Below are 25,546 nucleotides of genomic sequence, written 5' to 3' on the forward strand. Positions count from 1 at the left end.
GCCAGCCCATTTTTCCTTACAGATAACACAGCGGCGCGTATGATGCACGAGGCTCTACGTCAGTCTAAATATCCAAACAAACATCTCAGGATCCTACCGAAGGTGCCAAAATGTGCAGAGTGAAAAAAAAACAACAACAAAAAACCCAACAGGATTTTTGTAAAGTTTCCTATAGATTTTCTACCTGCTACATTTCCATAGACTTGAAATGTTTCCTGCCTAGAATGTCATTCACGCTGGCTGGTGTCATTGTGCGCCAACATGTCTGTTAGAGTGACGGAAGACAGGACTGGAGAGGGACCCTGATGACCTCTGGCGTCCAGGCCACATCAGATGGACTCAGCCCAAGGACAGACGGGTTTCCGGACATGGAAAGAATATCAAACGAGGTGTGGACACGGCTGGGCTGGAGGAAAGACATCAGACCCTTTTGACATTATCGTGAGTCAAATTCCGGATATAACACAGAACCTCGTTCAACCGGGGCCGACCCACACCAGAGGATCTGTGCCCTGCTCAAGCATGTTTGTCCCTTGAAGTCTGGTTCCTCTGACTACTGTGAGCGCTCTGTAGCGTGTCCAGGCATGGCTCTCTTCCCCGGCCCCGTCACGGGTGGAAGAGGTGGGCTTCACCACGGTGCAGTAGACATAAGCTGGACAGGGCCTGGTGTATTTTGGCCATATTTACAATGAGCAAGAACAGCAGACGGAGAAAATCTGATGTGGCACTCATCTTCCAACCAGTCAGCGATCAGTTTGGGGCGCAAATGCTTCTCCTTTCTGTACAGAGAGTTTGACTCAGGGGTGGATTTTCTCTCTCCGGCCACTCCAGGGCTCCACACGAATACAAATCCCTCTCAAACCTCCTCTTTTGGAGATAAAGACATCCGGTTTTGGAGGGAATTTGGTGGCAAGAACTTTTCGTCTGTGAGTTTATAAACTTGTGGGCCGCCGGTCTTCACGAGAGCATTTCTCCTCTTTAACAAACTGATCATTTCCCTCGCAGGCACTTTAACATATGCCAAGTGATTTCACCTTTAACTGGACCAACTTCAGCTTAATAAAAGAGTAGTTTAAACAAATATTCTCTGTTTCCGGGACGTCTCACTCTCGTCTTGCTACTTTGATACTTAAACTCCGGAGAGTCGGCGTGAGGCCTGGAGGTCAGAACCCACAGAGGGGTGCAAGATCATTTCTAGAAACCTTCTTTTACATTCCACTGCCTGCCACAGTGCGATCATTTTTCATGGCACAGCTTTTATTGAGTGTGAGTCCAAGTGTGCCTGTCTGCAATTTAAAACCACGGAAACTAGCGTTAAATTTAAACCAGTAAAACTGTTGAATTGATGTTATCAGGCAACAGTGTTTATTTTTACATCCTAACAGGTCCAGAGAGTATGCGAAGCATTTTCTCTCCAAGTACACATGTTGTCTGTTTCCTGCAGCTATTAAGATTAATCTAGAACACTCGAGAAAAATGGGATTTATTATTCAGACTGAGCGTACGGGGACGGGTGGGGTTGAGGGCAGGGGCGGGGGTGGGGGCTGGAACATCAACTAGCTCACTCTTGGGGCCGCGACTCAAAAAGGCTTAGCAACACTGGTGCAACCAAACAGAGCATGTCCTCCTCCTCCAGACGTGGACGGACACAGAGCCAGCAGAGACTCTATTTCCTCTGACAAAATCCCGCTTCTGCGGCCACATGTTGACCAGTCAGCTGAGACGCACCGCTGCCCGTTACCCGGCAACCAGCCGCAGCGAGGAAGAGCACTTGCAACCTGAGGAAATCTTCATGGCTGCGGCGCTGCAAGAGCAGGCTGATCCTGATGCAACATGCGATAGCTGAGTCTTTCTGGAGACCCGCATACTCAGAGATCACTTCTGCCGGAGTGAGTTGATGGTCGGATTCATGTTGATCAGGCGTTCTCCCGTCATTCACCTTCTCTGTACTTCATTCTTCATGTTGCGTAACAGTCATTATGATAATCTCATCAATCCCTAATTCTCTGTTCTCATTCCAGAACAACATGACCCCCTGATACCGTGATCATATTAAAGAGTGACAGACAGATGAGGACCCACACAGGATCAGTAGCCTGCCTTCAGTACATGCATTGTTTGGTTTCTAATGATTCCTGATGCTTTGAAAGCATGTGGCTGATCATTCCAGTGAGGATGTTTGATCTCTCTCTTTGAAGGTCTTTCTCTCTAAGTTCACTTTATGTTACTTTTCTCCTGAGCTAGAGTGAGAGCCCGTTAAGTAGACGAAACTGCAGTGATAACAGTATAGTTTTTGGAAATGGCACCATCCAGATAATGGAGCTGAAACTGGCCGAAGATTATAAAGCAGGTTTTTTAAAAAAAACAACTATTTATCTATTTATTTTCAGCCGAGAGAAAACGGCTTACTACCTCGCTGACACTACGTTTTACATTAGCTTTTATTACATGAAAAAGCTGTTAACAGCTTTCAGACACCTACTGTAGAAATCATGAATATAATTGAGAAGAAAGCAGCCTAATTTTTATTTTAAAGGAGTGCAATGCAATTCTTTGCTTTGATGTTTCCCAGAAAGAAGCTTCTCTGGGTAATGAGTGAGTTCAGTGGTCTCGTGTGTCTCGTGGTCTTGTGAGTCATCCTGTTTATTTATTTTTTCTTATTCTCCATAAACCAATTAGGATCACGTTGAGGTCCTTTCTGCGAAGCGCGGAGAGTTGAAGTCGCATCACGTGATGAGCCATCTCTGCGCGAGTGGCCACGTGTGGCGGTGATGTTAGGCCGGGCACATCTGCACACGTCCGGGGGTCCGGTTTCCATCCGCGAACGTTATTTTAAGAAAGTCTGATTCATCCGTGTTTCCGTGACGGTTGATCAGCTCTGAGTTTATCTGTGCCTCTGACGCGCTGCTTCATTCCCTCATTTGGTCCACATCAGAGCTCGCACTGGGGCCTGCTAATTAGCCGAGGTTTACTGTCAGAACCAAGACCTTGACTGGATGTTAGTTTGTTACTCGGGGGCTAAAGTTACCACCTTCAGTCGCTTCTTCAAACAGTGTTTTTGTCCTTACATTCAAGTGCAGCGTGAAGTGACATCAACCTTCCCGTGGAGGCCGCAGAGGGAAGTCTAGCCAGCTTTAGCTGCACTTCCTCACGCTGCGTATTCTGCTGCGGATTACTGGATCTTTGTTGTTGTTCTGCTTGTTGACAAAAATCCCCCCAAATCCTCATACACACACACACACACACATACACACACGGTCAGTGGTGGTTGTCATGCTTCGTCTTCACATGTAAGAGATGATGATAATCAGACATGTTAATGAGATACACATTCTTTGTTTGCGTTGAATTATGTTTGACATTCCTTCCAAACGTGCGGCGTCCCCCGCAGCTCAGGATAAATGATCTGCATCGCCGTCTATTGATTGGAGGTTTATTTTATTTCTCTGCTTCATCTTCAGTTATCCAGAAAGGGTGACTGTGTCCCCCATTAAATAACCTTTTCATTAAAAAAAAACAACAACTTAGGAAGTTTGTGATAATTATAAACGTGAATTTAGGTCTGAATCAGTTCCATGAAGAAGAAAACGTGCTTGCCATAGAGGTGAGTTGAATAGGGTGGTGTGAGTCTGTTCTAGAACCTCCGTCCCCCAAACGCGGAGATAAACAGGAGTCCAGAACAGATTCAGCAAACATGGCAACTGATTAGGTCAGATATATGGAAGCTAAATTCATAGCATATTAAGAAAAATCAAGATTAAGGGAGGTGATCATGAATGAGACAGGGCAAACAGATAATCCAATTTTTAATAAAATCACAATGTAGCCTTTGCTAAAGTCAGCAGAGACGTCCCAGACTGCAAATCACATTCTAAGAGAACGTATTTGTTTGGTACAGATCCCAGGAAAAAAAAAACACAGCATCATCACTGCAATTTTTTTTTTACAATAATGACATGAGAGTGATCCTGACTGTGTCTAATAAGTCACTCATTAACTGTGATGGAGGTAAAGGTATTGTTGTTGTAAGTTGCACCAACCGGGCTTAGCTGGGGTGGAGATGGGCTGCATGCAGAGGCAGCAGGGGACGTACCCAGACTGAAACGGCTTCAAAAGTCGCCTCAAATGTCATTCGCCAACGTGAGGAAGGAGAAAACTGGGCCAGCTGAAGGTTTGGAACAGCTGATGATCACCAGATACGGCAGTGACGTGAGCAGAGCTAGCCTAACGCTAACATGGCTCCTGATGCCACCGTGATGATCAGGTCATGAATTAATGTTGTTAATTATACCAGCGTGTGCCATCACCAGTAGGGGTGGATCCCACTGCACGCCTGGAGCACACAGAGGAAGACATCACAGCGCTGGTCTCGCTGTGCGATGACAAGTGATCTCTGGGAGCAGGAAGAATCCTGCAGATGATCACGCTTAATTCTTACTGGCTTGTAGCTTTGATGTCAGCAGCATCCCTCTGTAGTTGCGGGGAAATGCAGTGCTGGAAAGCAGTGAGGCGTACGCAGAATTTAGATCGACTAAGATCAACCGGAGGAAGCTGTGAGACTCAAAGACTGGAGGATGCATTTATGTATAATGATGCCAGGCCAGGAGAGAGCGAGTAGGCTCCACAGGGACCGCGTCTTCCTTATATGTCAGAAATCTCTGTGATTGACACAAGCTAAGTTTGTCCCTCCTGCTTCTCACTGCTTTCCCTGATAATGAGCCTTGGCACAGCTTATGAAAGCCTTAAATAGATCAAATCAGATAACTCAGGGATAGATCATAGAGAATAGGGTATCAGAGAGGGAACACTGTGTGATTTGTGTAGCAGGGGGTAATTGCAATGAGTGATGGAGATGAAAATGGAACAAATACAGCGCTGCAGGTAGAGTGGTGGACTGTACGTGATGGGGAAAGACCGCAGGCGCACGTGAAAGTGTCATGCTGATGTAAGAGCTCGTCCTCCACCGCCGCTGATAAGAGTTGCTACTATTTTAAGAACAGATTGATAGACAGAGAAAACCTTGGTTCAGTGTAATTCACGGCTGACCTTCATGCTTCTGTCAAACTGCACCAAGACTCTGTGGATGCTCAGCATTTCACAGTTGATTCTACAGCACAAACGCTTTGTGTTGTTACTGACAAATACTGCAGAGGTATTCTGACCCTTTATCTAAAGGGAGACTATACAATTGAAGTAAAAGGAGGTTTTTATCCTATATATACCATACTGCTCATTCGAAGTGATCCAAGTGTCCCGAAGCTTCGACACACTGAGTTGTTTTGAAAAATCTCACTGAGGACATGCTTTTAGCCTCAGTGTCCTTTCAGAAAACAGCAACGTTCACTTCACTTGTTTGTTCCAGCAGTGTTTTGTGGTCTTCAAAAAAAATCTACCACAAAAACTCCTTGAGGGCCAGGAGATCATGACCCAACTTTCATTTTTGGGTGAACTATCCCTTTAAGTAAAAGCAACTGGGAAAAAAAAAAAAAAAAAGCTCCTGCATGGAAAATCTAACCTCAATTAAAAGCCATTAGTATTAACAACAAAATACAGACACACATTTAAGGAAATGAGCGAATCATTTCTAGATCCAGAGACGCAGACAGAGCTCCAGACTCCCCCTGGACATCTGCCTGCTGGTTAGCTTAGCTGCTATGAACGCTAGCAGTGGTGCAGCAGAGAGAGAGAGAGAGACATCTCTAAAGTCATCAAATACATTTTTCTCAAAACAGTCTGTGCCTGCATTAATAGAACCAGGGTTGTGTTTAACATTCATTGTAAAAATTACAAAAATATCAGAAGTTATAATTACCCGGAACTGCGGCTAACATGCTATTTGGTTGTTTTGTGTCTGAGGTCCGTCCTCAAAAACCAGATGGAGCATCTCCAGGGTTTATCCTCGTATTAAAATGTGGGATGAATTCGTTGCACTCACGCCTCTTAATCCTCAAACTGCCATTTCAAGTTGTGAGGTTCAATATTTTGATTCCATGAAGCATGTTAGACCTCACAAGTATCGTGGACTCCTAATTTATTTAAACAAGGTTTCTCTCTCTCTCTCTCTCTCTCTCTCTCTCTCATATTCACACACACACACACACACACACACACACACACACACACACACACACACACACACACACACACACCATTCAAATGGAGATTATACCCTTGGGTTAGCCACTCAGGCCAATTAGCACCGATAAGTCCTCCTGCAGTAGAAAGAAAAAACGCACCTGGCTGGGATTTTCACCCTCTCGTTAGCCTCTTATCTCTTAGCTTCCATAGTTAGCACAGCTATAAGCACCAGGGAGCAGCAATCATTTTAATAAGCGCCACACAACATAGGAGGCTGACCTGAACTGTTGGCAGAGGCAAATTAATTCTGCTTGGTTAAATGTGGGTAAAAAAAACACTGAAATTAAAAGGCACTATTAGTAAAAATTGTAAAGGGTGAGGTGTTTGAGCCGTGTCTATACATGTTAAGGACAATGTAAAACTGCAAGAAGCATGAGCGCGCACACGTGCGCACACACACACACACACACGCACACACACACACACACACACACACACACACACACACACACAAACAGCAGGGCCTGAGGAGTGTAGTTGTGAATCAGATGTCTGCATGCAAGTGCTCCTGTTACACTTTGAGAAAGGCTGAAAACAAATGTGGTAGGAGATAGAAATAACCACGGCAGGGTATGTCAAGGGCGAGAAATGCTAGCCAAGCATAGCTAAGCTGTCTTTTTCTCTGCATTTCCCCTTTGCTTCTCTCAGGAACGCTCACACAGACACTCAGTTACAGGGTTCTACAGGTTCGTTAATGACAATCACCACGGCTGATCAGCTTCACGCAGTCTTACACATGGATGTGTTGCTAAATCGGGGAGTACTCACGGCAGAGGTGGCCTTCGTCATCGCCACTTGGACAGTCCGAAGTGAAGTCACACAGCTTCTCAAGTGGGATCGCGGGTCCTTGGTGACAGTGGTACTGGCCCTCAAGTGTGATGTTAGGGCCCGGTGAGGGTGCTGAGCAGAGAGACGGAGGAAAGATGAGAAAATGATGTAGCGTTGCCACATAACGTTGTTGTAAGGACAAAACTGAATGCGCAAGAAAAGAAAAAAAGGCTCCAAGTTTCTGCACAACTTATGTGTCAGATGCTGGAACACAAATCAGTTTAACTTACAAACAGAAGGAAATATACAGTTGTTATATAAAAGTACATCAGTCAGCGTCAAAGGCTAATAGAACCTGCTGCTGTAAACCCTGTATGACACCCAGAGACTCGCTGTACCGACATAAATTACTCGGCTGAGGCTGCATAAGCATCTGGCTCTGAATACAGTATCCATCAGACAAGGAGGCTGCAGAAACAATGACCTAGATAAGGTAGACACACACACACACACACACACACCAGTCTCAACAACTCTATTGTAACATTTGCATATCTATGTAAATCCGGGCGCTGATATCTCAGGTGGAAGCTGACTGCTCATCTCAACCTTGATCATCAGAGGCTGATCATAGAGAACGAAACAGGAAGGAGGAGGTAAAGAAAAGGTCCTCTGATGGGAATCTTTGTTTTCCCCGTCTCATACAGATGAGAAGTGATTTTTATCACCACTGACCGACTCTGCTCACTCTAGTGTGTCCTCCGTCTGTATTATGCAGATTTGTTCTCCGCCGGTGTGAACCGGGGAGCCTGGTAACGTTCAGGATGGGGGAGTCAAAGCTGTTTGCTGAGCCGACGGCTGCTGAACTCTTTTTAACACGGCTCGCGTAATGAACGAACTCTTCGTTTCACAGGTTCCTCTGTTGGGCTCCACTCCGACTCAGGCTTGAACATGTGGAGGACATGTTACAGGTCAGAAAGAATAGAAAAACAAATAAAAAAATTCATTTTTGGATATCATTTTTATCATTAGAACTACAATCACTATCTTTAGTTTTGTTGGTGGGTTTCATTTTTTGTTGTCTGATTCATTGTTGATTTGAAGGAAAAATGACAACTGTGTGTGACTGCACTAGACACTTTCTTTTGGAAATTCAAAAAAATAGAGACAAAGAAAATGAAGCATCAAACACGACTACTAAGAAACAATGTTTCAGTGTTTCATCCATCCGTCACTTGATACGATAGAGGGATGGATGCTGGTCCCAGCCGCTCAGGTGGTGCTCAGGCAGTCTTCAGACTAAAGTCAGGAGAACACAAACTCAGCTGGTTCCGGGTCATTAGAAACGTGCGTCAGCTGTACGGTGAATGAACCACTGAGCGATCACGGCGATGTTGCTGCAGCGTTGATGCAGGTCCTGTGTTTCCTTTCATCTGATACCGCAGTTATTCGTGACATCAAGACTGAGTTACTCAACGTGAACCTAAAAGACAACAAATCCCGAACACTGGAGTGACTCTGTGTTCCTAAAAATAACTTTGCAGTGGGAGGCGGATGCTCAAGTCCTGCTGATTAAAGCGTTTCACATTTTACTTGGTGATCCGACCGCCTTTCTGCAGGCATCGTTCCGGTGGAAAACACCATCATCATACAAATGGTGGTTGGACTCCTGGCTCCAGGTTGATGTCCACTGGTGTGTCCTCCGCATCCTGAAAGCTTTTCTCCTGGCACCGTTTCCATGGTGCCGACACTGTCACTTGACTACAAAACAGGTTTTGTGCAAGGCAAAGGCAAAGCACTGTGTCACAGAGGGGCGAAATAAGTTACACACCCATCACCTGATACGACTACAAAAAAATAATCACAATTATTACTGGTTGAAAGTTAATAATGGCACCCATCAGAATTACACAAACAGCACATATACATTTGACTGCGTGTGTACGCTAAACTTGAGCAGTCCGTTACCCAAACACAGACCAAAGTCATTGAATTTTAGTCGGTGAACGCTGGTTAAATCTCGCCCGTTTGCATCGGCTCGCGTGTTCTCAACACCTTGCTGAGAAAATGTGTTAAAAAGGATTCTGGGTTTCATGATAAGTCTACAGAAGTCGGTAGCTGCCACCCGAGCAGAGAAATGGCTGTCTTGTTATAATGCAGAGGGCAGAATTTCACAGTCATGCCTGAACTCCAGTGTGGTGGAGAAATCTTCAGGCCCAGTGGGGAACTGGCACAGTCAACTGGATGGATTAGAACGAGGGGGAGGGATTTTTTTATTGGACAAAAACACATTAGTCAGGGGCCACCCACACTCCACTACTGTGGCAGACCCTTAGAGCCACATTAACATGTCAATGAATAACCCAATTCAAATTCTGTGAAAACATATCCTGAATAAATGACCTTGATAATCAATACTCCTCTACTTCAATGCAGCGCGGCGGAATAGCAATCGTAGCGCAGTGCTTCCTTTTAAGAATGGAAGTTTTGGACCGAGCCCAAGCAACACGAACACACTACAGAGCCCAGAAAAAGGAAAATAAAGCATTCTATTCAAATGCAGCAAAGCAAAGGCTTCTTTGTTTATGGCCAACTTTGTGTGTATAGATGTGGTCTTGCTGTGTGTATTCAGTCATGCTCGACACATGCATTATGCATTCATTGTGCTCAGTGGCTTCCCCTCCGTATAATGTTGACACCGCAAGCAGAATGATTTATCAAGAGAGAAAAAGTTATCTAGAGCACACTAAAACCTTTGGGCAAGGTATGTAAATTCATCAATTTATCTTCGTTTGATGACAGCGGAGGAAAAAATAAAAAGTATGAAAGTGGCGATGTCAGTGAACTTTAAGCTCCTGGAGCAGGTGAGTGCAGCCAGACATGGCCGCCGCACTCCTGGCCCTCCGCAGTCTTTAAATCACACTTGTCAGATTGTGCAAAGAAGTGGGTCAGTGGGGGATGAATAGTCTGTGGGTGTCGGGGAGTTTTGTTATCCGTGCGCTCAGGGGGATGCTTTGGCTTTGTGAGGGGAATGATGTATGATGGCGAGGAGCTGGAGAGGTGACAGAGGGCACAGCGGCCATTGATAAATGACAAAAGAGATGCGCAAGAACAGGAAACGGGGTTCCTCGTGGGTACAACTAAATGTCTAATAATTAGTGTCTCTGTTCCAGCCCGTTAACAACAGAACAGTAGAGGCACTTCACAACAACAAAGATGGTGTTGTTTTCCTCACAAAGGCGACTTGCTCCTGTCTCACACTAATAAAACACAGACCTCAATAATTAACTTCATCAACAGGTGTGCAGAAACACCTGTAGATCACCAGTCAGACACCACTGATTCCACCAAAACCAAACCGAGACCGAAGGTGAGCGCTGACGAGGAAATGTTCAAGGGTGACTGGAACACAGTGGACAGCGGACACAGTGAGATACGTAAGCACGCAAGCGTTCGTCAAACACGTTTTAAAAATGACATTTCCAACTCCACCATCTGACTCAGAAGCCTAGCGTTCGTGGGCAAGATGCTAATAATCTGAGTGTCTGATGGAGGAAGGCGCAGTGCACACTTAGATGCAGTATAAACAACCCTCCATAGAAGGTTTCCAACATTAAATATTCCCAGCCCGCACACCTTTGTAGTCTCGTATATAATCGAATGCACTATAGTCCATTCTTTTTTTTCTTTTTTTTGCAAAAAAGAAAAGAAAAGAAAAAGACGAACAATGTCCCCAAATGAAAACAAAACAAAACAAAAAAAACACTTGTGAGTTTCACCATAAAGAAATCCATGACCGGTTTCATGGACTACAACCAGAATAATACAGGTTTTCTTTGACAAAAGGTGAAACTAAAATGCTAAACTAGACGAGGAGGACCAAACATGTAAAGTCTGACACAGACCTTTGACACGGGGCTGGCGAAAGTAAAAAAGCAGCTGCCAAAATTAAATTAAAATTACTTCCAACTATTGTTCCGTACTGCTAATAACTGTCACATGACAATTATTCAAAGCCGCAGAGACGACGACAAATCTTCAAGACAAGACGGCTTTCATGCTGCAACAAAGCAAACACTCACAAGCTTGGACTAAACAATACTTGCTCATCCAGACCCACCGCTTTAACTGAATTGCTTTTCTTTTCCATTTTTTTTTTGTGTTCATACCTTCTGTGCTTCTGTTGCTTTGTTTCTCTTTGAGTTGCCAATGAATTTTTCTACACAAACGAGTAAAGCTCATCTTTTCAGAGATAAACAAAGCTGCCGTATATCAGTCAGACAGAAATAAAAGCTGTAGGATGAGAAGCTCTCTTAACCAAACAACTGAAACTCTGCTGTATTGGCTTTTTATAGCTGCACATTACAGTACATTCCTGGTTCAAGTCTGTTGTTTCTAATTACCGACTCACAGCTTTGCAGAACAAATGCGTGTCTTTTGTTGCAGGTCTGCATTGATGCCGAGCATCTGTTGCAAAGGACATTTGGAAGAAGCGCAAACAGCCCTGCTGTTTACTCTTCCTCATGTTGGTCTGTGTCCACGTAAGAGGGGAGTTAAAGTCCTTATTTATACATGAGCTCCCTCCCATCCCCAACCGAGTATTTGCAGTTGATAAGTGTTAAGAACAATTAGCGGTTAGTAATCACTAAGTATTTGTAAGAGCTGCCACCAGAGACTGAAAGGTGGAGAGCAGGTTTCAGCTACTCATCATTGTTAGCAAAAGAGGCGTTCAGGGTCCTTCAGGCCTCCAGCAGAGGAGCGCTGTGCTCCTTCATTCTCTGTTCTCCACATTTCTGGTCCCAAATGTTTTTAATAAACTTATTTAGAGCATTTTGCACATATTTCAATAAGGATATTTTAATTACTTAAGCTATGTTAATGATTGTGGCATATAATTATTGCATTGTTTTGGAATGTGAGAAAAAGTCCACACGGATTTCTTGAGCATTTTAGGGGGAAAAAATGCGACTTTCAGAGCATAAAAACATGCATTGCATTTTCTTCTTTTTAATCTTGTTTTATAACTTGAAATTTGTAGTTTTTACTATTTTCCAACATTTGGTGTCGTTTTATAATGTTTGGCCAATGGCGCTTATACCTGCTATTTCCACAAGCAGTACTGTGCACTCATACAATACGTTTACTCCAAAATTGTGATTAAAACCATGTAGCCTTGTGTGTGTGTGTGTGTGTGTGTGTGTGTGTGTGTGTGTAGATGCATCCATAGTTAGATAACCATATTACAGTAGTTTAAAATTCCCAAATCAAATCAAGCAAACCGGCATTTACAGGGTTAAAATTCTGAAATATTAAAAAAAAAATCGTATTCATGATCAGCATAACAAAATTAGTGAAAGTGGAAAATAATAATCCATGTAATGTACCGGTATATATATATATGTATGTATGTATGTATGTATGTATGTATTATATTTACTGTATTATATCTGTTTATTTATGAGGACGTGGCCCCGAGAGGATGAATCATCTAAAGTTGTTACTCAAAGGATCTCCACGAGAAGCCCAGTTTATTTTCCGCCCGTCTCCCACTGCCAGCTCAGCATGCTGGGAAAACGTCTCACTTAAGTTTGGTTTTTCCTCTTCAGAAAATCTCCGACCTCAGATGACCGGCCAAGATGGTCCAGTTTGTAACTGTCACATGTGCCATCTGCTTACAGCGAGAAAATCAAGCGTCTCTTTACCCAAGAATCACGGGATGATCAAGACGCTCAACCGCTGAGTTAAAGGGGAGTCACAACCAGGCAACACGCTGCAAATGTTACGGCATCTGGCGGATACATCACGGCGTTGCGGCGACGAAATTCACTTGGGGAGGTTGTGGGTGTTGGTGGGAGGGTATCATTGTTGGAATCCAACACAGCTAAAATTCCGTCTGCAGGATCATTTCTATGTGTATAATCTCAAATTAACAGCACAAGTTCCCCTCCATCATTTCCAGCCGCTCCCAGCCTGACACTGGTGCTGATTGGCTGTGAGCTTCCAAGGATTCCTCTGTTGGGGTTGTTGCTGTCAGCTGAGACACCGCCACCTCACCAGCAGAACCTACTTGTGCAACCTCGGGTGAGATAAAAGATGATGTGGATTATATCGGATGACCCGCTTGAAAGTTTGTTCACAGACATTTTCATGCAGTTTTGATGCTGTTCGCCGTCAGCCGCGCGTTAGCTTCCAGCTGCATGTACGTGGCTGGTTCTTCCTGCATTCTCTCTGTGAGCAGGTCTGTTAGAAGTTTGTGTGGCATCAAGAAAAGTCCTATTCTACAACTGGACTGAGCAGAGGTGTCATGTTTTCACTTCTATGAAGCAGAACCGGTAATAGGAGGCGACGCATCGGGGTTCCCTTTTCAACGTGAACAATTACACATTTGACAGTTTTTGCATTTTTGTTTGACTGCACATCACTTTCTTTCTTTCTTTTTTAAAAGCAAGATTACATCAATCAGAGACGCTTCTCTCTGTATCGTGACATCATGCAAAGCATTCGGTTGTGAGATTTGAATAAAACTTTTGCCGTGTTTGGTGCAGATCGCCTGCGGATCGCTGTCCTATTTGAGGTCCAGCCACAGGAGCACAGTGTGGAGTCAAGAGGAGGGCTGACACATACACGCTGAAATTAATAAGGCTTTTATTTTCCTGCAGATGAGCAAGCATGTCAGTCAGATCCCGAGTGTGTGCTCTGAAACAACAATGCAGGGCTGGAGAGGATCTGCTTTGTAGCAACAGAGAGTGAGCATGGAACTCAATGGAGTCAAAGCGTATTCTCTAATCTCCCATTTTGTCATGAGGGAGTGCCGTCTGTCACACGGAGGAAGCCTCTTAAGGGGTCCAGGAGGCAGAATATGGAGATATTCTCTGAGATTTACAGTGGCTGGGATGCTGAAGATGGATGCAGCCGAGTTTCCCTCTGGACAGTCGACAGGACAAGAAGTATTTGCTCATGAATTCAATTAACTGCACACAGCCTCGCTCCATTGGGCAGAGCTCTGGCCAATCCCTATCACTATCTGTCACGCTCCCTGCAACAAAACCAGTCTGGTGCTAGAAATACAAAACATAAGCAGGCACAGCCTTCGATGTCTTCATTCTATAAGTTTCCCTGCACAGAATTGGAATATTGTTTTAGCTCAACATGAAGACTTAATGAACATTAATCTGATTAACCAAACATCTGCTGCTGCGTGTGCTCACGATTATTTGTTTCCCCGTGCTTGATTTCATCAGCCGTCAATCTTTCAGGTTTGGTGAAAGACCAGTGTTTGAGTCGCTGCGGTGACGCAGCGTTAGAACATTGGATGGGTTTTAGCCCTGCTGATCATGTTTCCTCTGCTGGACGCCTGGTGGGAGCGGGTTAATAGACAACAGACACAAATGTAACCTCTCACTACTTGAACTCCAAAAGAATCTGCTCATCAAGTACTGTAGATGGCCTGAGATAATGATGTTCTTCCACCCTGCAGGACCTCTTGGTGAATCCATAATTCAGAAAACCCGAGCCTCACTCTTGTTGCTGGAAGCTCCCCGAGACTGAAGCTCAACAACAGCTAAACTACAAAAAACAAACGTCGGTTAACAAACTCCAAACGCATCGCCGGTTATAATCCAAGTCTTCAGTCGAATGCTCAGTGTCGACTGTCGTTTGAGTTAAACTACCCAGTTACATCAGTCCTGTCCCACAGCTTCTTCCCTGGCCAAGACTGGAGTCAGCAAGAAGTCACGCAGGGCAAAGGAAAACTGCTTCAGGACGTCAGATCACGAGTACCTGATAAACAACCGGTCATTTTTGGGTGAAGTATCACCAATCTACAGGAGTGGGCTTCTGATATCATGCTGGAGCTGCTCTGGTCGCCAGCTTCGGTTGTCTGTTTTGTTTTTGTCCCTAACTTTTGCGCACTGTAGTATCTCATTGTTAACAGCACTCTTCTTTTTCCCCACAAGGTCACCATTTACTACACTGCAGTATCAAGACACTTCAATCTGTACCCGTAAAAGTACCAAAAGGTTCTGGTGCGCTGGGGCACCAAAAACTCATAAAGCAACATATTGATCTGCTACATATTTCAGGATATGATCAATATACATTTGTAACCCTTCAGTGACCCCTCATGACCCTACATGGACGCTACTTTGGAAGGAAACCCTCCCATCAGGACAGAAATACTTCATACGTGACCTGGACGACCAAAACTAAACACCTGGAGCACCCAAAGGTTAAAAAAAAAGAAGCTATTTCCATTCAAGACACAGCGTAAATGAAAGGTTGACAGTATGAATGTTTGTGTTTAAAGAGGTTTAGTTGATAATATCTAAGATTTTATTGCTTCTGAGCAAAGCGACAGGGTGATAAATAGCACCAGTTCATTGGTTATTCCAGCAGCAGCTTCAAAAGGAACCCCGGTGTTAATCTGAAGTCAGTAGAGGACCTCAGTGAGTACTACAGCGATATTGTAATATAATATATATGTCTGGCAATCAAATGCAGGAATAGCAGAACTGATCAGCCAGATAAAACAGGACCTGCCAACATTCTAGCTCCAAATGTCCCCTCCACAGAATGAAAAGAGATTTAGGGAGTCTGTATTTTAACGACTGACTTTACCTCAATGACACTTAAGTCCATAATATCTGGAAATGTCCTCGTCGCTGCCACATCAACATTCCCATTTAGACATCTGTTCCATTTGGCATATCTAGGCTGGGGACACTCCACTTGGTGGCCTAGACCATTTAGCACTTGCTCAATATCTTAAATTGTAACTGCCGTGCTAGATTGCCTTGGAAAGGTGCCTGCAATAGAAACCGGGTTTGTGTTGACGGCACGCTGCTCGCAGAGAAGCCCAAGGCAAGAGATTAGAGATAGAACGGGGAGTTGAATACTGCCAGAGACATTCTTGTCTTGGCAGGTTGTGTTTTCTGTTAATTTATGAGCAGGGTTTTTGTTGTTGTTGTTGTTTACTTGCTACATTCATTTTTTTTTCCCCCATCACAGGGCATTCTCTGAAGGCCCAAAGCAATGTGTGATTCTCAGCAAGTCAGACAGTCACACGCAGAAAAGACAGAAATATTCATCAAATTTCTCTCATTCATCAAATTACTTTCATTCATCAAATTACATTTTTTTTTAAGTTGTCTTTTTAATCCTGGCCATGATGCTACAGGAGCAGTAAAACCCACAGTTAAAGCTGGTAAAAACACAGAGTGAATGCAAAGGTCCTTGAACGCCTCACGTTGGTGATCCGTGCGTCTGACAGCAGACGATCAATGAGGTGCTTGACTGAATATTTTGGTTGAATATAAACAATAAGAGACCAGAAGACAGCAAACGAAACATTCCCGTGCAGTAAAACTGATAGATGGGTCTGATCTGCTGGATGGGTATCGGTGTCAATAGTGACCTTATTGCTTTTTGACAAATCTGCTAATTAAAATTCGTGCAATGATGGTGAATATTCCCCCCGCGCATGAAGTGATGTGGAGTTATCAGAAAATTTAACCTTACACAGGAAATGACCCCCAAAGTTTGTGTGCTTTTAATCAAATGTTACATTACAATTATGTTAATACTGCAGTTTTCATGGCCTGGGGGCAGGAAGCTGTTTAATGATGTTTCGTGACCGTTTTGACGGGACACTTGGATACCGAGCGGTCGCTGACTGAGCTACGGCAGGAAGAACACCCAAAGAAGGGAATTAGGTTGTTTCTGCTGGCCTCTTTTAAAAATGTCTTCACAATGCATTCAATTGATGACATAATAACATGTTTCAGAACCATCATGTTGCTGTTTCCATCTTCAGTGGAGCAAAACCTCTGCCAGTCAAAGTGGTTTTAAAACCAACATACGGTTGATGGCTTGTCAATTGCGCTGCCAGCCTACGGTAATAATGCACCCAGTAATTACCCATATATCTCACTCTAAGAGGCCTTTGGGTCTCATGGAGTTCTCCTCAGACTAGCAAAATGGCCACAATTGTGAAGCGGGACAAACGGTGAGGAGAAAAAAGGGGAAAACGGGGAGTACGGTTAGTGACTGTAGAAATGATCTATAGATCAGACCAACTTTCCGACAGAGAGGCCCAAAACATGATACAGCTTCTTTGGAAAAGTTAGCTAGTAAAAGCATTTAGTACATCAGCTTTGAGAAAAGTTAAAACACCACCAGCACAGACACCAAACTAATAGATAATTCTGGGGTTTTTGTGGTTTGACGGGGATAAATCATTTCACTCACAATACATCGTTCTGCTCCAGTCCCCTGGATCCTGACCGTCTTCCGTCGGACGCTCTTACAGTTTGTTTTCAGCTGGATAAAGATGTGTAGTTGAAGAGCTCAAACCTATTTTGGGGGTTCATCTCTGACTCACGCCTCAACCGTCCCACCCATTTTCAAGAGTACCGGCCTAGTGGCTGGGCTTGATCCTGCAGCCAGTGAAAGAGCTCCTTGACATTCCCCAGCGCGCTCATGTGTGCATCTGCAGATTGATGAGCAGTGGCAGAGCTGATGAGTCTTTACAAGACTAACGGTAGGCGATGACATCAGTCTTCCTCTGTCTCTCATCCTTACGGGCCACTGTGTCACTCTATGACGCCCCTCGACACTTATAAATGTGCGTCGATTCTCACATCCGTTTGATAACCACACCTTTGCACTGCTGTGGCTGCCAAAGCTGTTTTTTTTTGGTGTTTTTTTTGGCTGAAAAATGTAGATGTTTTTATCTTTTACAAAAACCAAAGGGATGACTTGATTTCATTTCACCGATGGAGTCGAGGTGAAATTGAACACTCAATTAAAGGTTTTTGCTGTAGAGCCGGGCTTTGATTCTCACTCATCCATCCATCCATCCACACGTCGAACACTCTGTCCACTCCACCAGTCTCCTCAGACCCATTTTCCCGGTTGCCTCCATGCAGGCATAAGTGATTGATGGGCCTGGGGACACCCTCATGCTGCTGTGTACCTAATCACAAAGTATAGACTCGCTGTAACGCTCCATTAAGGGCCTGCAGCAGCATGGTGTAATGGTTAGGGAAATAGGCCTGCCAAGGGAAGGTCACCAGTTCAAATTCCCACGAGGTTCACTGCTGCCTTATCCCAGCTACATGTCCAATTGGAAAAATGAATTTTGACAGCTTGCTGGGTAATGCATGAATGCAAATTTAACAAAAATTTCCTTCAGTGAGAAAGCATTGTCATAGGTGGTAAAACAAACGTAACCCTCTGCCTTGAGATGTTGCTGTGACAAAAGCAAAGTCAAATCTGCTATTGACACCAACTTGTAATGAGCTTGTCAGTGGTCCCTGTTTACTTCCTGGATGAGAAACAAGAGGGACAGGTTTGCTGTACTTGAATATGCCGCAGTGACACCCTGGCAGATGGCAGGACTTCCTGTCAGGAGGATGAGCTCAGGAGATTGTTATAATAGCGCGCAAGTCACTTTAGGGGCAACAAATTGGATTGCTTGTTGGTCCTGTGACTGATGAGTTCATTAAAGTGGAAGTCAGACACTGTTATATTGACTATATCGCTGCACACGTCACCGGCTTGAGCAATCACAGACCTTCTGTTCACCAAAACAACTGAGAGGACAGGGACGCACGGTCAAATTTCCACTCGGGTTTAGAGGAATCACGGGATTTAGAATGATCTGAGTAAACATGTCAATATTATCATTATGATTAAATCACAATTTTCCCTACAAAACGTGTAGGAAACTATTATGCAACAGTTCCAGGGACAGACACGCAACATTTTGTGTACACAAACAAAGGAATCTCAAATCTTTGGAACTAAATTGGACACAATTAACCAAAGCCAAGCTTGATTCAGGCTCCCCAACCCAAATGCCCAACAATACAGGTCATTAAAAGCAGTAATTAGCTCATTTTGAGAGCTGGAGCCTGGAACAAATAACATAAACAACTGTCTTTGCCAGCAGTCTGAGAGCTTTAATCGGCAGCTCAGCTTCATGTTCTGTGAGCTAGGAACGAAGGTAATTTGAGCCCAGATTTGTGACAGGTGCTGTAGGGGGGAGTGGAGGAGGTTCAGCACACTGCGAAATGCGGTGAGGCCACACGGCGAGCGTGCCGAGATGGATTAGGGCTTAGTTTGGAAGTGGGAAGTGTGCAGTGGAACCAGGTGGTGCCTGAGGAGAGGACGGCATGTCTGCGTGGTGTTTCTCTCGACTAGCGACGGCTTAGATGCTGCCTGCCGAGAGGAACGCAGCGAACTGAGCGGAGAACAATTAGACACTGTTGAAGCGAGGCTGGATTTGCATGAGCAACAGCAGCCGCTCTGCTCTTTGCCTACAGTGACAGAAAAGACAGTTAGACAAAGAATCCCCCTGAGTGGTTCAGGAGAGAATTTGTGTTTGTTTTTCATTGTTTTGCTGTTTTGCTCTTTCACCTCTGATAACTCGGGGAAGGAAGGTGAACTGTTTGGGCTGTTACTTACAGTACTGAATGTGTACGACAAACAAATGTACAACAAAACGTTCCTACAGAGCTGCAGGGATGAGAACGCATACATTAATAAATTATAGTAGGTTGCAGATATAGAGATAGTTACATGTATTTAGACATCATTATGTGTCTTAGACTGAGACAGTTGTATAAACTGATGATCAGTATGAAAGCAGGTGAAGAGGTAGGAATTACTGAGCTTTGCTTCTCCCCTTCTCCTTTTTGAAGGTTTTTGTCTGCTTGAAGTTGAGCTCCCCGAGCACAGGTTTACTGTGTAATATATATATTTTGTACTGCACTTCATAATTATTCCTTTTCATCTTGTCTCTCTCTCTCTTTTTTTTTTAACCAGTTTGCGTTTCATTTTACAAATGCGTTCATTCATGCTCTGAAAATATAACGTATATCATCAAAATACTCAAATGAGAGCCTGTCTGACAGGTTTCCCCACAAGAAAAGTTCAGTTATCTTGATCTTATAATCCTTATGTCTACTTCTGTATCACTGAATAATCCAGTGAAAGGTTCTACTCTCTGAACATCTTTGAGTGTGAGAGTCTGCACAATGAAGAGCATTCAAATGAAGGAACAAGAAGGAAAGCACGTTTAGGGTGAAGGAGGGCTCTCAGGGTAGGTTGCTTCATTAAATACAAAACTTTAGATGAAAGTGGTGTGTAACAAACTGTCTGGATGTGTGAGCTCCGTTCCCTCCTTATCATCTGACCCCTCTCCTATCGTTCTCACACTCACACATTTACATAGTTGAGAACAAAATCCAGATCATGTAAAAGGGGAGTTGGGTGTTGTTAATCTTTTATCAGGTGTCCAGGTTTGACCGCGCAGGTGCAAAAAGCTGCATCAAAAGTTCCCCTGTAACAAACTGTTCTGACCTCAGCTTGAGTCCAGACGTGACACCTGGATGGAGAACAGGAGCAGAGACAAACCTTCCAGTACTGAGCATTTCCCTCGTTTGTCCGGAGCCAACGCACTCAACAGTCACGACCAGATTTCCTTTTGTGCAGAGCTCCAAGAGACTCTAATGCTATAAAAGAGGAGGAGATGAAATCTCCTGGCACTGTGATCAAAATGGAATGTTTTTATAGAAATACAGCAGGTAAAACCCACTTAGATGCCATTCAGTATTCAGCATAATTGCTGGAAAAAAGGCTTTGAAGATTTGCAGGATGTTAGTCCGTCTGTAGTCTTTTGTCCATGTGTCAGGCGGAGCAGCTGCGGGATGCTAATAGGTGACAGGCAGAGGATGATTACTCCCTATAGGAGGATCAGAAAACACACCTACAGTTTCATTTCCACTGGACAAAAGAACAGCTGACACCCACTGTCATCTGACCTCGGGCTGTATTAATCTACCTTCAATCCAGGGCCGTATCGCCTTGATTAGACACGGGTTCTAATTGGCTCCGATCAACTCTCAGCACCATGGAGCTATTGAAAGCTTGTCGCCTCCACGGGGAGCTTGTCATCATCTCTGCCACAAATTCACCTGTATTAGCGCTCTAACATCGATGCGTTGGGTCTGAACAGCAGACCAATGCCAAAGGTATGAAACAGAGACCGGAGGAACACCGCCGCTGCCGTTCTGGCTGATTTCTACTCGCGTTCATGATGTTGAATATGATCATCAAATTAATGGATTTTCATGGATGGTCAACACTGATGTGAATCCAGGCTCTCAACTCTATGTGACTGTAAATGTAATAAATATTTGATTGCAACCCTCGTCTTGGTAAAATCTTGCTTTGTGAGCAACAAACATCAGAGAACTGCATGATTAGCTGGGATTTATCTCAGTTTACAGAAGCAGCAACTGATGGAGGATTTTTCCTGGTCATCCTGCGCTAGTTATTCCTTTTTATGTGAGTTCAGCAGACTCAGACATGGTCTGGTAAACAAGCCGGGGGAATTTTTCCTACGCAACACGGAGACGACCGAAATAGAACGATTAAACACTTTGAACATCTGCACATGTATAATTCAACATGTTTCTACCTGAGAAAGGAAACATAATTACACACATCTGGACATTTGCATCAGTGAATGTCTTCTTCATTAAAACACTCCAGAGTGGTTTACATTTGCGCTTCTCCGCTGAAGCCCCCCCCCCCCACCTAATCAAATATTACAAGAAACAAGAATTTTCATCCATATTTCCTCAGTAATTCTCTCTTAAAATGTTTGAGCAACAGTTGCTGCGTTTCTGCATCTCACACGGAGGAAATTGAATCAGTTATAATAATCTAATTTCAAGAGCTTTCGAGGTCGACAGAGAAGGATATTATTTCAGTTCCAAGCAGTTGACGCATTTCATTCCAGAACATCGCGTAACGAAGTTAGAAATCACTGCATGTAGCTGAGCAACTTCCAGTTTGACGTGTTTGAGCTGCTTTGGGAACTCAGTCACTCTGCAGACATGTGAGTTGCATTTAGTGATCGTATTTATTACAGAAAGACTGGAGGGAAACAGGCAGGAATCGGCTGGAGCAACACCAGTCTCAGCTGAAACATCTGGAGACCCTCTTTCACTGTAAGACGTCCTGCAGATTTGTTCTTTTGAATCACTCAACAGATGGATATGATGACCCCATACCTGTCACCAGCGCCTGAAGACATGTCCTGGAATTGTTTTTTATTTGTACTCCTTACTACTCCCCTGATATTTCATCTTTAAGGAAATGTAACCAAGTAAAGATGAGCCGGCAAGCAATAATTTTTACGAGTGAAAGTTTGGAATCTTTACTTGACAGACTTCATCCAACATTTTAAGAGGGCATTAACATAAAAGGGCCAGAATGACAGTTACACATGAGATAGGAAACATGGAAAGGCCCACTTACCCATGGTGCAGTTGGTGGTGAAGTGGGGCTCGATGGTGGCCGAGTCATCCTGTGGGACTCGCTGGTCGTAGCTGGCTGACAGTCTGAAGGGTGATCCTCCGTGGGTGGCCAGGGTGAGGTGGATCACCGCCCAGCTGCCAAGGAGAGAGAGCAGGAGCAGGATCAGTGTGATGAGCAGACAACATGGCTGACAGAAATACCCGCATCCTCTGCGGGGGTCGGGGGTCAGCGTGGCTCGGGCCTGCTCTGCCTGAGCTTCTGCAGCCACCGAGGAAGGACTGTCCAGAACTTCAGCAGAGGCTGACATAGGAGTTTCCTCATTCCCTTCCATTTTGGGGGGATCCCTGTCTTCCTTTGTTTGTGGATGCATTGCCCCCCTTTGAGCCCACCCCAGATGGTCCAGGAGGTCTAAAGATGACCAGGTATGAGGTGGTGCCTCAGCTTACAGCAGGCGTGAAGTTAAAGCCACGACAGAGAGCAAACTCTCCGGTCTGGATCGAGTGTGTCAGCCAGCTGCAGCCCAGCGGTGAATGCTGTGCTCCCTCAACCATCGGCTGCCTTTGTCTACTTCAACTGTCCCTAATTTTATTAAGCAAATTGTGCTGATTTCACTTTGGCTCTAAGCTAATCAACAACCCCCTCCCCTGTCCTCCTCCACTCTCCCCTCCCTCTGGCTCTCGCCCAGCCCTCGCTCTTTACATGTCAGCCATGACATCACAGAGTGATGGACTGTAAACACCTGCTTCCCTCATGGGGAAGTACAGCAAACAACCCAACAGCCCCCCCCCCCCCACACACACACACACAGAGTCTACAAACACATCAAATCCACTAATAAGGATGTGATTCTATACTCACTCAGTGTCATCTTGAACAAGTGTTTGTGTGTGTGTGTGTGTTTGTGTGTGTGTGTGTGTGTGTGCGCGCGCGTCTGCGTCCATCACTATTTTCATTTCCAGTTTTCAGACTCATTCCAAAATGATGGTTCAGAAATGAAAACAGAACAGATTTTGACGGCGTACTTTTACGACACATCACACTCCCGACTGCCAAAACACGAAAAATAAAAGCACACAATCTGAACCCCCCGAGTTTAAGACTCCAACCCCCCCTGCGCCAAAGGAGTACAAACAACAGTCCTGCTTACCTGTACGTATAAGAGCACATGACAATATATGTCTCTCATCCGGGCCTGTGAGAATTCTGTAGAATGATGTCATACACCCTTACAGTGGAACTCTGCCTCGCTCCATCACGCTCTGCATGCGACGGGATTACTGTGTGTACTTGTACAACACTGTGGGTGCAGTGCTGTGATTTAGGTTAGTGTGAGATTGGATGCCCAGCGTGGACGAGAGATGCTAGTTAGCGTGACACATAGCGACTGTCAGGTGAACAAGTAATAATGTAAATAACTCTTTAGCTAATTTACCCCCCCCCCCCCACCTTCAGCTGTCTCAGTCAGATTGTGTGTGGATGAACACTGTGGTTAACTAGTCTAGCTAAAATAAAATATTCAACGGAAGAAGGAAACAGGCAGGCAGAAGTCTGGGTGCTGGTTGGTAGTAAATCGAGAGCAAGCGATGGTGTAATGTTACAAAGTGTGTCGTTGTCTCATCATCAGGCTGCAGAACACGTTGACACACCCCCCCCACCCCCCCCCATCACAGCATATAATCAACACTCTGAACGGATGAGTTTTACTCAGAGTGAAAAAAGCAATAAAAAGTTTCTGTTGCCGAGATGAAGCAAATGTTTCAGTGAAAAGCCAAGATGGAATCATCAGCCACCTCTTGGTGGTGCGTTGTTGCTGTGGGAAGAAAAAGCAGTTGGATGCTACGTTGGCGAGGCTGCTGCTAATTTGCATAAAGTTAAACTCTGCTCAACTTCAACTCGCCACATTTGGCGCCGGCATTGTGCTGCTCGCTGCTGTCACAGTGTCTGAATCTCTCAGTCGCCAGCTGTCATTGAAAATTAATTTACAGCTCACTGCTTGTGCCGCTCATGAATCCTTTGACGAGAGAACACGCTAATGCTGTAGCTGTAACATACATAAGATGATCGTGTTACTTGTTCCTTGGCTTTTTTTCATCTTCTAGAGATAATTTCTTGTCAGATTTTCAATCCTTTAGTCTATATGCAGATTAGAAGCAGCTTTCATGGCCATATTATAATGCAGCTCATAATGGAAAAAGAACTTCAACAATATTGACAGCGCTATCCTCAGTTTAACTCCAAGGTTCTGTTAGGCTGCAGCAACGGGCGGTGATGTTATTCTCAGAGGTTTTTAAAGGTCTCTACCTTTCAATTGTGACAAGTGTGTTGGGAAACGGAAAACTGACTGCAACCATGTTTATTCTGCTCTTTGTTTGGGTAGACCAGTGCTAGCAAGAGTACAACAAACACGAATGCACACATGTACACACACCAGCCCCCGCTACACAAACATGCTAGGAGCTTTTCTGATTTCCCAAACGTCCGTGTTTCGACTCAGCAGGCTTTGCATTACCACCTTTGCCAGCTTCCCGTGTTCTGTTTTTCTTTTTAATGTATGTTTGCCTTTCCAGCCTGTGGCCCGGTTCTATCGCTCTCACCTCTTCTCACTGAAGCCTCCTCGCTCCATCTCACTGCCTCTGTCTTCCCCTCTGCTGAGAGGGGAGGGAAGGATTTGACCAGATGGGAAGTGAAGTTATAGCACCACAGTACATCGTTAGAGAGCAGCTTTGTGGTGTGGGACCTGCTCCCTGCCATATCCCATAATAGAAGGGAAATGAAACCCTGGATATGAGCTGCTACTGTCTCCTTCATAACCTTGAGGAGATTCTGTGACAGACTAATACACATACGGCAGGAGCTTTCTCACAACGAGGAACAAATTTAGACCACTGTAATTGTGCAGGAACGTTTGCTTCCTTGATAAATGCCAGAGCTGCACTGCAACACGAAGATAAACAACGGGGAAGCAGATACGAAACAAAATAATCAGTGAAATCTGTAATTTGTGAGGTGCAAACGTGTAAACAAAAGTGTTTGTGCTTTGCATGGAGTATATTCAATGTACTGATAATGAAATAGGCAGAGGTGTGCTGCATCCAATCCAAAGTGATCAATGTAAGTCTGATCTTTATCTCCTCCCTGACTAAAAGTGTACACAACTCTCACCGACTACTAGATTATTCTTATGTCTTATCACGCTACGACTGCGCCGGTGATCACAAGACTGATTAACGGAGGAGCAGAGCTGCCAGAGCACATCACTCAAACAGTTCAAACCTAATTAGTGGAAGAGTATACGAGGCACAGCGATCCTAAA

The 25,546-nt window shown here is 44.5% G+C and overlaps 1 protein-coding gene across 3 annotated transcripts in view; it reads right to left on the reverse strand.

The window, feature by feature from the left end:
* Nucleotides 1-25,546, reverse strand: part of alk (ALK receptor tyrosine kinase) — a 334,907-nt gene that overhangs the window by 51,368 nt on the left and 257,993 nt on the right. For all 3 annotated transcript variants that reach the window (XM_086182128.1, XM_086182129.1, XM_086182131.1), the window contains 2 exons: nucleotides 22,234-22,367; nucleotides 6,907-7,038 (listed from right to left, as the gene is read on the reverse strand). In XM_086182128.1, the coding sequence (XP_086038254.1) occupies nucleotides 6,907-7,038; nucleotides 22,234-22,367 (266 nt within the window). The remainder of the gene's footprint in view (nucleotides 1-6,906; nucleotides 7,039-22,233; nucleotides 22,368-25,546) is intronic.

This window comes from Aulostomus chinensis, chromosome 17 (assembly GCF_037954235.1).
Source record: "Aulostomus chinensis isolate RoL2024-O1b breed Wild chromosome 17, RoL_Achi_v1.0, whole genome shotgun sequence".
In the NCBI taxonomy this organism is placed as follows: domain Eukaryota; kingdom Metazoa; phylum Chordata; class Actinopteri; order Syngnathiformes; family Aulostomidae; genus Aulostomus; species Aulostomus chinensis.